The following is an 11,752-nucleotide window of genomic DNA, read 5'->3' on the forward strand; positions in this document are numbered from 1 at the left end:
CATGTCTTCACACTTCATAAACTTGGTCTCTGAGTGCAAGCATATTCTGCATGACGAATAACAGAGTAATCATTTTCTGTGCTTTAGGTGCAGTTTTAACAGCCACTGTGTCCTACTATCTCTGTTTGCCAGGTGGCTGTAGATTGACTTGAGTTTAAGAGATACCTTAGAAACATGCAAGCTGGTACAACAATGATTTTCTATTGACTTCCCAAAGCTCATCTTACTGATCTGAATTCAATGGGTCTTCTATTGAGGTAAAAATGCTCATTAACTAATGGACTTCAGTTCAAAGAAGGAAGCTCATCACCATCTTCTCAAGGTGGATGAGGGTAAAGCTGTTGATGTGGTATATATGGATTTCAGTAAAGCATTTGATCGTGTTCCCCACAGTAGGCTACACTGCACAAAATACAGAGGCATGGGATTGAGGGCGATTTAGCGGTTTGGATCAGAAATTGGCTAGTTGAAAGAAGACAGAGGGTGGTAGTTGATGAAAAATGTTGATCTTGGAGTTCAGTTACTAGTAGTGTGCCGCAAGGATCCGTCTTTGGTCCACTGCTGTTAGTCATTTTTATCAACTACCTGGATGAGGGCATAGAAGGATGGTTTAGTAAATTTGTGGGCGACACTAAGGTCGGTACACTTCTGGATAGTGCTGATAAGCTGAAGAGCTAGGCTAAGAAGTGGCAAATGGAGTTTAATACAGAAAATTATGAAGTGATTCACTTTGGAAGGAGGAACAGGATTGCAGAGTACTGGGCTAATGATAAGATTCTTGGTACTGTAGGTGAGCAGAGAGATCTCGGTGTTCATGTACGTAGATCCTCAAAGTTGCCACCCAGGTTGATAGGGTTGTTAAGAAGGCATACGGTGTGTTAGCTTTTATTAGTAGAGGGATCGAGTAGAACCATGAGATCATGCTGCAGCTGTACAAAACTCTGGTGTGGTCACACTTTGTGTATTGCATATAATTCTGGTCACCACATGAGAGGAAGGATATGGAAGCTCTAGAAAGGGTTCAGAGGAGATTTACAAGGACATTGCCTGGAATGAAGGGAAAGCCTTATGAGGAAAGGTTGAGGGACTTGAGGCTGTTTTCGTAAGAAAGACGGTAGTTGAGAGGTGACTTAATTGAAACATATAAGATAATCAGGGTTAGATCGAGTGGACGGTTAGAGCCTTTTTCCTTGGATGGTGATGGCTCGCACAAGGGGTCATAGCTTTAAATTAAGGGGTGATAGATATAGGACAGATGTCAGAGGTAGTTTCTTTACTGACAGAGTGGTAGGGGCATGGAATGCACTGCCTGCAACAGTAGTAGACTTGTCAACTTTAGGGGCGTTTAAAAAGTATTTCTAGAAACCCCCCACTGACACACGCGCACACACACAGACTCTATCTTGGAATTAAACTGGCAGTTTAAAATATAATCATTCGTAAAGTCTGACATCCCTATCACCTCCCTGTGAGACTTGGAGGCTAACAGTTTCCTACAGTCAGTGCAATGGCTCTTACCATTCACCACTAGTGTGAATATCTTGGATATTTTCAGTAAGTCAGCCTCAACTCCCCACCGCCCCTGTCCCTGCCCTGTCTTGTTAACCCATATTTGTTGTCAGGTAAAATTTTAGAGTACATTACACAACAATTTTAATTTAGTCATTCTATCTGGAATTGCAAAGACAGTTCAAAAATACCGGAATATTTCTAACAGTTGCCTCATTTAAGGCAGTATGCTTACCTTTTTTTATTTTATCATTGTTGAGAGCAATTTTGACATAATTCAGCACAAATCAGAGCCCAGATTTGGACTTTGATCTTAATAACACACTGCCTGCGTAATTAGGGGAGACCCTTTGTTAGATGGCATTTTATGTCTTTTATAAAATTATTTTAGGATGTATTTTATTATGAATAAAGATTTACTTGAGCTCTAATTATAAATAATACAACACTTTTCCAAATAGACTTGCGAAAGCATTACCTGAAGTTCCTTTAGAGCATTTTATGAAGTATTTAAGTTTTCTCTGCTGAAAATGTAATTTTAATGTAACTTTAGTTTTGCTATATCTTTGTCCTGTTTCAAGGCACTGCTGTTGGGTATTGGACTTCAGCACAAGTCAACCGACCAACTTGAGAAAGAAATTGCTCTTCCAGTAAGCCAATTGTTAGCCTTTTTCAACAAGATAATCCGCAAAGTTGTTCAGGTAATATGTGACTTAAATCTTCTGTAGCATGGTGCTCTTTCTGTTTAAAAATAGGAGGAATTTGGTAAACTGAATCCATGGAACAGCATTGAAGTCAACCAAATGGTTATACAGTATATAACAATGGATCTTGTATATTGTAGTGATATTGGGAACATGTAAAATGTGTCAAGACTTGAAGCTAGCTTGCTTGTATGTGCATTTGATACATTTGAAGTTACAAATGTCAAATGATTGCTGTCCAGACATTGAGTTATTAATGATTTCTCAATAGCATAAGAGCTACAAGACAGAGTTACTGATGTGACTCTGAAAACAACATTTATGTTTCTGTTCCCTGTAATCCATGGTTTAATTGCAGTTGTATCTGTAGTACCCTGAGTTGGGAAGCTTTAAGAAATTGATGCTTCAAATATATTGGTACTTGCTAAATTTGTTAGCTTATTTAATATCTTCAACAGCATATTTATGACATTATGTCTGGAGACCTGTTCAGTGTACTGCCCAAAAATGGCAAGTATTCTACCTAAAATAAGTTGTGAAAGAATACAAAAAGATATCAAGCAAAATGATTTTATTATGGTACTGACTTTAAGCTTGAAAAATCCTTTGGGAAAATTTACAGTTTACTGTTCGTTCTTGTGTTGTTAGCTCTTTAACAAGATTCTGGAAAAATCTGTGGAAGAACAGATGATTACCACAAAGGCGGTAGTCATGGAACCTACTATCAAATCACTTTCTGAGGATCTGGTACGGGTGAATTCTTTCATTAGACTATTAATTATTTACCTTGGAATATGGCATAAGCATATGCAAATAGTGTCATCCAGGCAGCAAAGAACATTTGTACTTTGTCTGCTTTTTAAGATCATTGTTTGTACATGGAACTAGTTCTTGCAACATCATGCCTAGTTCGTCATGTTTGTCTAAGTCTTTTAGAACTACCACCTTTCACCTTTTGATGCTGACTGCCTGTTTTCATTAGAAGCCTTTGACTGGTTGTTCATTCCTAAAGTACGTTGGGTTAGCTGATTAATCCAACAGGAAGGAATTGTAAGAAATGGCACTGAGGAAATATGAGCAGAAGTAGATCTTTGAGCCCTGAAGCCTGCTCCACCATTGAGCTAGATGATGGCTGATCTGCTTCATGATATTCAAATGCCATCCCAAACCATCACGATATTCAATGCCATTTCACCAAAACTTCTCAGCAAGACTTTCTTTTTACTTCTGTACTTAAAAACGCTTGCATTTAAGGCAAGCACTCTGGCCTTAAGATTCTTGAAGCAGGGCTCATGCCCGAAACATCGATTCTCCTGCTCCTTGGATGCTGCCTGACCTGCTGCGCTTTTCCAGCAACACATTTTCAGCTCTGATCTCCAGCATCTGCAGTTCTCACTTCCTCCTTTAAAGCAAGCACTCTGGTTTCCCGATTGCTTGCTGCAGCTGCATATCAGTGTTTATTGACTCATGAACAGTGACACATCCATGTCCTTTAGCTATCAACACTGTTCAAATTTTCACCTTTTAAAAAGCGCACTGTCATTCTGTTTTTCCTACTAACTTGACGGATTTTCACATTATATTTGATCTGAGCAGTTCTTTCCCACCCTCATAAACTGTCTAAATCCCTTTGAAACCTCTGTTCAGTCTAGCTCTGATTTTAACCTAGTTTTGTATCATCAGTAAACTTGAAGTATTATATTTGGTCCTCTCAACCAAATTGTTCACGTAGATTGAGAGTAACTGGGGCTGAAGCACTGACCATATCAGCAACTGTGATGCATGGTGACCAGTCGCCCTGCACAAGGATAAACAAGTGACCACTCATGAACACCAGTATCGCACAGTGAATGCCCAGAATGAGAAATCTGTTCAGGGACTCATTAAATGATGACTACTTCAAGTAAATATTTTTGAAGAATTAAGCAGTTTTCTTACTGAGAGGTGGAATTTTCCATTAATTCATGTCTGACACTTCTTTGAAAAAATACACAAGTCTGTTGCATCAGATGTGAAGAACAGTGTCAATGCAGCACTCTTTTGACAATAATGTTTGTTGCTGTTGTGTTCTTTTTAATCTAGGAGGAAGCAGCGAAGGAATTCCAAGACAAACACAAACAGGAGGTTGAAAAATTAAAAGGAATGGATCTAACCCAGTAAGATGCTGTTAATGGACTGTGTGATGCAAGTTACAGATTACAGTTAGTTACGGAATTGAATTACTGATTGAGCTACTCCAGGAAAAGCATAGTGCATGACATCGTTGTTGATTTGGTTAAAAGGAGTAAGATTTAATGTGTCCTCTTGCATGTGTTGGCTTGGATTGTCAGATGGAAGGGCATCTGCAATCTTGAATCTGGTGCCTTAAATACCTGATAAAAGGAATGATATTTGCTTTCATTTTCGGGATCCATGTTTGAATTCAGTTCGAATAATTTCAATTATTTGGTGCAAGGTTCCTGTGGAAAGTAAGCTGGATTATCTCAATCTAGTTCTTCATTCAACTATTTGAGTTGAGTGCTCTTCAAATGATCGTTTTAAATCTTGTTACTGGGGCAGAATAGTGGGCATGTTAGTACATAGTTGCAAAAAACAGTGGAAGCTAGTTTCCATACCAGCTGACAATCTTTTCATTAGAAGAGTCTCAAAGAGCTATTCAAAATTATATTTGGGGTTTCATCATGTAAATAAAACAAGATTATCTGTATTGGAAAGACTTTTGTAAAAGAATAGTGGACAAGGCTAAGAGATTCTTCTGTCTCTTGTAATATTTGAGAGCTTTGCTGGAAATGGTAATGGAACTGGAATCTATCGCAGCATGTAAAAGAAATTGACCAAGTAATTAGTTTTCTTGAGCCATCCTAATGGTAAATAGCAAAGGAGTTTTTACTTTGGGACATGAGAAATAGGAGGATACACAATTCTTCAAGTCATCTCCATGAAGATCATGGATCCAGTCCACTTTTCCACCTTATCCCTACATCTCAATATTCCCTTACTGTTCAAAAGCATTCCATCCTCACCCTTGAGTACACACAGTAACTGAAAATTTACAGCTCTCAGTGGTAGAAAATACCAGTGACTCTCAACCTTCTGAGTAAAGAGATTTTTGCTCATCTGTATCTCAGATGGATAATTACTTATCCTAAGTTTATGACCCTTAGCTGCACGCAAATGTGGCAACCAAGTCGATCCTGTCCTCACTCTTCCAGCAGAGGTCGCTGGGTATCAGGAGAGGGAGTCCTGGCCAGTTGTTCATCTCTAACCCATGAGTATTTGTGACAGTTATGGCATCCCTAGCAGTGTATTTGCTCAATTGGAATAACTAATTTACATGATGCAATTAAACTTCCTGAACCTGGAGAGGCATGCAGGATTAATTTTGTGTTTTTTAAAGGATAATTTGGCTGCACAAAAAGTTTAATGATTGAACATTTTTCGACACCATGGCCAACAAAGGGCCTTGGAAGTAGATTCTTTGATTCCTTAAATATTTCAAGTTGTTGGAAAGTACTCTGTAGCAAATTAGTTCATTATAGCACTGAAGAATAAATGGATGTAATGGTCTACAGAATATGAGAATCCAAATATAAATTATTTACTCTCAATTGTTCACCTTGTGTGAATGTGGAAGACCTTCGGAAAAAGTTTAAGATGCCTTTCCAGGACCATGAATTTTGGTTTGCTACTTGTATATTATGGATTGTGGTAAACTGTATGTGAAAATTGATTATTGTATATTTCCTTATGCTGCTTTTCCTCATACTATTGAATAATGAGGTAATGTTTATTCAGGATTTGTATTTTCTGACCTTTTTTTAATCTAGGTATGTGATCCGTGGAAATGAGGATGAATGGAGTGACGTGTTAAAGACAGCAGGACAGAATGCCACAGTTATCAGCATTCAGAGGTGAGACATACCCATGTGCTGTTTGTTGGATTAGTTTTGCTTTGGATCATTACTATGTTCATTGAATGAACCTGAGCGATGTGAGATACGATGACCAAAAAAAACATCTTTGATTCTTGGAGAAAACAATTTAGGAAGTGTAGAAATCTGTTTTTGATTATGTAAGGAACTGAATTGAGGGTTGTACGGCAATTCTCAGTTCAAAATGGAAACAAGCTTTGCCTGGAAGATTAACCTAGCTCCTTAATAACACTCAAACCTCAGTGAGGTATCCTTCAATTTCAAAATATAAGTTATTTTGAAGGAATTGTAATTCGTAATTGAAAGCACATGGCCAATATATACATTTTTTGTGCTTCAGTGCCAAAAGAAAACAAGATTCCAGAGAGAAAGTTGACCTCCATTTTCAGAAGAAACGGATGAAGATGAACAAGAAAATGAAGCAAAAGTGGACAAAATAATTTAAATACTCAAATGAACACATTTAAATTGAACTGAGTAATTTATTTTATATTCAGCCTGGCCAATGGAAAGTAATGAAATGCAGAAAATGTTCAGATAAGGTTATCTGACTAACTTTGGTCATTTCTCACTGTGAGAAATAAGGTTGGCTTCAGAAAATGATGACATCCCAGCGTTGGAGACCAAAAAGTTTGTGTTTGCTCTACGCAGTCTGAAGTTCCAGAGCTCTCCAAGATGATCTGATCAGCTCTTTCTCCTCCTCCGCCCACCAATCCCCACTCTCCTTTCCCCCTCACCCCAACCTTCCCTTTAATCCACCGTTTCCACACAATGTGTCATTTCTAGATTTGCTTTTGGGTTTCTTACACAGTTGCCCCATTTCAGACATTTTGAATTATGATGAGTGTGTGGATTTATACCAGTTAAAGTTAATATGTAAAAATGAGACCAGCTAAATGTATTAAAAATTACTTTTTATTTCGATTTGTCAGTTTGTTTTGACCTTCCTTAATTACCAGTTGAATATTTAAAAATAAGACCTCTAAATGTATTTAAAAATTACTTTTTATTTTGTGTTATTAGTTTGTTTTGGTATGTTGATAAGTCAAGACATAAGAATCTTGAACTTTTATCCTTTACAAGCCTTCATTTGTATTGAAAATTCATACAGTAAAATCAGTGTGTGTGTTGCTATAGTTTTTGAGACTCCATATATTTCATACAAATTATTAGGAATGTTTATTTCTTTAAGGAATGCAAATCCACAAAGTCAAGACTCCTCATTAGCTGATGTTTCCTCGTGGGGTATGAAAGAATGAAAGGTCATAGGTTTTGGATAAGTGGTAGCAAATTCAAAACATAGATGAGGAGAAATTACTTCTCTCAAAGGGTCATGAATCTGTGGAATTCACTACCCCAAAATGTGATTGTACTAGGGGAATTGAGTGTGTTTAAGTGGGAGATAGACAGATTGTTAGTTAATAAGGAGTTGAAGGGTTATGGAGACTGGGCAGGTAAGTGGAGTTGAAGCCCAGGAGAGACCAGCCATGGTTGTATCAAAAGGCAGAGCAGTACTGAGGGGCTGAATTGATACTCCTACTCCAAGTACATATAGAACATAGAACATAGAAGAATACAGCGCAGTACAGGCCCTTCGGCCCTCGATGTTGCGCCGATCAAAGCCCACCTAACCTACACTAACCCACTATCCTCCATATACCTATCCAATGCCCGCTTAAATACCCATAAAGAGGGAGAATCCACCACTGCTACTGGCAGGGCATTCCATGAACTTACGACTCGCTGGGTGAAGAACCTACCCCTAACATCAGTCCTATATCTACCCCCCCTTAATTTAAAGCTATGCCCCCTTGTAATAGCTGACTCCATACGTGGAAAATGTTCTTCTGGTGATTAGTCCGTTACTTAGTCTGTATAGGTTACACATCTCAGGAGTGTGCAGAATTGTTTCTGTCTGTACACATTGAATAGATAGGGTTTGTCACAAGGACCTGTTAGTCACTTTCTTTGTTTTCCGTTCTTGATACAAAGGATGCTTAATAATAGATCTTGCTGAGAAAGGTTTCTCCACATCGGGCAAGATAGAAGGTGGGCAGTTTATAGATTGAACAGGTAATCATGCAGTAGGTAAGTAAAGTGCAACTCAGATGGGTTCAACAAACTGCTGGTTTTTCCATCAGTTGACAGATGTGTGGGGGAGCCATATTTGCCAGGATAGAAAATGAGGGAGAAGTGTTCATTGGGGGGTACCGTTTATGGTGTACCTTGTTATATTTAAATTGAATGTCAGCAGGATTGTGCAGAATGACTGATGCTGACCAGTACCAGACAGGTGCACTGTATCATAAGTAATTGTTGAGCCTTTAAGTGCAGCATTGCCTTACATTAGCTGGCTTGTTGAGCTAGGGTATGATTCTTGCTTGGGGGAAGAGATAACAAGTGTGCAAGGGAGGGCCTGGGTTCAAATCCCGTTTAATGGGCAGCATGGTGGCTCAGTGGGTAGCATTGTTGTCTCATAGCACCAGTGACCTGGGGGTTCAATTCCTGTCTCAGGCGACTGTCAGCCTGGGGTTTGCACATTCTCCCCCTGTCTGTGTGGGTTTCCTCCGTGTGGTCCAGTTTCCTGCTGCAATCCAAAGATGTGCAGGTCAGGTGAATTAGCCATGCTAAATTGCCCATAGTGTTAGGTACATGAGTCAGGGGTAAATATAGCACAGAGGAATGGGTCTGGGTGGGTTATGTTTTAAGAAGGTTGTTGTGGTCTTGTTGGGCCAAATGGCCTGTTTCTAGACTGTAGGGAATCTAATCTAATCTAATTGATCTGTTTGTTAATGTTCTGTACCACAGTTATTACAACTGTCATATGCAGCACATTAATACTTTTACATTGTACACTATTGCATGGAATTTGGGTATTGTACTTCAGTGGTTTGAATTGACTTTCATATTTGCTGAATGCAAAAGGATTTCAGATTTGTTTTGGATTGCAAAGTACTTCGAAATGACCTAATGAAATGAAACAGGCTATTTAATAATTAATATTTGACATGTAGGTATTACTAGCAATTTAATGCCCAACTTTACTTGAACATAAGAGGGTGTTAATGTCCCGTTTTTTGAACCACTACAATGGGGTGACAACGCTGGCACAGGTTACTAGGTTGAAAGTTCTACTATTCTTGGCAACAACGATTAAGATGTTGGTGAATGTTAAATGGGTGGGTGAGATTAGGTGTGATCATTCAATGTGTTCTGAAGTTTCAGCAGCAAGTTTGCTGCAGCATTAGGCAACATTCAAATGGTGGTTCATTGTAAAACTGGGATCACAATAAGGTTGTAAAAGACAATGCTACAACCTTTATTTGAAGTATTGTATTTACTTTTATATCAGCTAAAGAGTTTGACTCGAGAACTGGCAGGAAGGTCGACAAAGATGATCTGTTACCTAAGATCAGAGATACAAATCTGGCGTAATGTGGATTCTGTAATATAATGTTTGATAGAATACAACAATGACTAAAACCATGAATAGTGTTCAAAGTGATTGAGCCCAGGTAGAACAAACTATGCTATGTAAATTTGGAGGAAGCAGAGGGATTAGGTCGCACATGTTAACGTTTTACATTTCACAGAGGTAATTAACTTATGGGACAAAATTTTGAAATGTGTATCAGAAACTAAGTTATTCTAATCTTTCATGAAGATATTATTAGATTTCTAGAAAATAAGCAATTGTGGCATTTGGAAAGAAAGAATGATGAATTCTGACAATAATGTTTATCTGCAACTCTCTGGGATTTGGTTGAAAGCCCAGTGGGAGTCAATGATTTTTATGATGTTTTACTGTCTCAAGTGAAGATCATGTTCCCCAATCTCTGGCACTGGGGAAGGCCAATAACTGATAATCAGCCAAAAGATAAGGTTGCATGTGTATTATTATGCTGATGGTTGTCTAGTGGTCTGCTTGCAGACACAATTCCCAAACTTTAATTGGTTATGATAGAGCTGAACTTTGTGTTTTATCTTTCCTTTGGAGATGTTTATCATGTTATTTCAGAGGTGGTGATATTTTTATAATTCAAGCTAAATGGCCTGCTCTGAAGACTTTTTGAATTTGTTTTCATTTGCAATTTTTCCCTATCTGTTGAGAGTTCATTCAAAGCTGATTTGCTAAAATTAGCAAAGTAATTTGTGAAATTAGGAAAAAGTAATTGATGGTGGCAGGGAAGTGGATGGAGCCTAACTTAGGGGGAAAAAAAATTGCCTTAATCATATTCATTTTCTGGATTGAGTCACTTTCACAGTGCATATATGATTTACTTATTTGACGTGATGGAGCAGCTGAATACAGTTTGAGATCCTGGAATTTTTACGTAATGCATTAATTCTGAAGAAGGGTGACTCGACCTCAAGTATTAACTTTGTTCCCTCTCCACGTTTACAGATCTGCTGAGTTTCTCAAGCAAATTCTGTTTTTGTTTCTGATTTCGAGCATTCACAGTTCTTTGTTTTATTTATTTAATACTTAGAGTTGGTCTGTTCCTCTTTTCATGGAGCGAGACAGAAAAACAATAATACAGAAACAATTTTGAGTTTTGATTACAATTGATAATTTCTGTGCATATCATGACGTTTTCTTGAAGTTTTTTTCACTTGTAAGTTTGCACTCAAACTTGTTTGCATGTTAACAAAGGAACAATTTCCAATGAATTTAGCAACATTTAAAAACTTTCAGAATAAATTTTACTTCACATATTTCTTAATGTATTTAAGAGGGGTGACTTGCTAAAGATTAATCAGTGCAGCTGTTTATCTAAGAACAAAATGAGCGTTTTAAAACCATTTCAATATGTTTCCTGTGAGTAATATTTTAAGTGACTGCAAATATATTTTTTGCAATGTAGAAACATTTTCTGGATAGATTGGGATACAGTAGGGTGATCTTTACAAATCATAAAAATTATTTTAAAACATAGCCATTACTATCGTCACTGCCAAACCCCAGCTTAGTTTTTCAAATTGTCTCAAAGGCTAACAGATGAGTGCAACTAGTGGGAACTCAACCTTGTCACATTCACCTGCAGGCTCAGCCAGATTCCAACTCCATGCACTTTAAGACAAAGTGTTCGGGGCACAATCTGTGTTTAAAAGTTCCACCTTCTTTTGCTCAAGTGATGCTGATTATGGGACAAGAGAGGGGTATTACATCGAAAGTGCTCAATGTAGCAGAAATTCCAAATTAATTTTTCTGAAGTACTGTATGTTTGAAAGCCATTACGAACAGCTTTGTTAGAAATGTAATTAGGAGATGCCATGTGAAACATTTGCTGCTCGTTAAAATGAACGTACTGCAGATGGAGACTTTTATACTGAGTCTCCAAGCTTTTGCCTTATAATTGACAAAGCACCAGGAAAGCATAAGTTTCAGGGGAGTAAATATGCAAAAACGCAGCTTTACAACTGGATAAGTAGACTCATTAGTTCAGGACATGATTGTGCGAAGTGTAGGAAGATTTTCAGAGTTGGGTATTTTCTATGGGAAACAGCCCCTGTTTTGTTTGATAAAATTACTTGATGTCATAAAAATCAAACATAAATGAACAGCAATGGATTGTGTGACATTCCTGTACTTCATAACAGATACCG

General features: G+C 37.8%; 1 protein-coding gene across 1 annotated transcript in view; it reads left to right on the forward strand.

The window, feature by feature from the left end:
• nat10 (N-acetyltransferase 10) overlaps window positions 1–7,069 on the forward strand; it is a 69,574-nt gene extending 62,505 nt beyond the window's left edge. Inside the window, exons 25-29 of the mRNA XM_072592639.1 lie at window positions 2,091–2,210; window positions 2,862–2,960; window positions 4,296–4,369; window positions 6,041–6,124; window positions 6,486–7,069. Of these exons, the coding sequence (XP_072448740.1) occupies window positions 2,091–2,210; window positions 2,862–2,960; window positions 4,296–4,369; window positions 6,041–6,124; window positions 6,486–6,585 (477 nt within the window). The 3' untranslated portion in view covers window positions 6,586–7,069. The remainder of the gene's footprint in view (window positions 1–2,090; window positions 2,211–2,861; window positions 2,961–4,295; window positions 4,370–6,040; window positions 6,125–6,485) is intronic.
• Window positions 7,070–11,752: the final 4,683 nt, after the last annotated feature.

Source organism: Chiloscyllium punctatum, chromosome 22 (assembly GCF_047496795.1).
Source record: "Chiloscyllium punctatum isolate Juve2018m chromosome 22, sChiPun1.3, whole genome shotgun sequence".
In the NCBI taxonomy this organism is placed as follows: domain Eukaryota; kingdom Metazoa; phylum Chordata; class Chondrichthyes; order Orectolobiformes; family Hemiscylliidae; genus Chiloscyllium; species Chiloscyllium punctatum.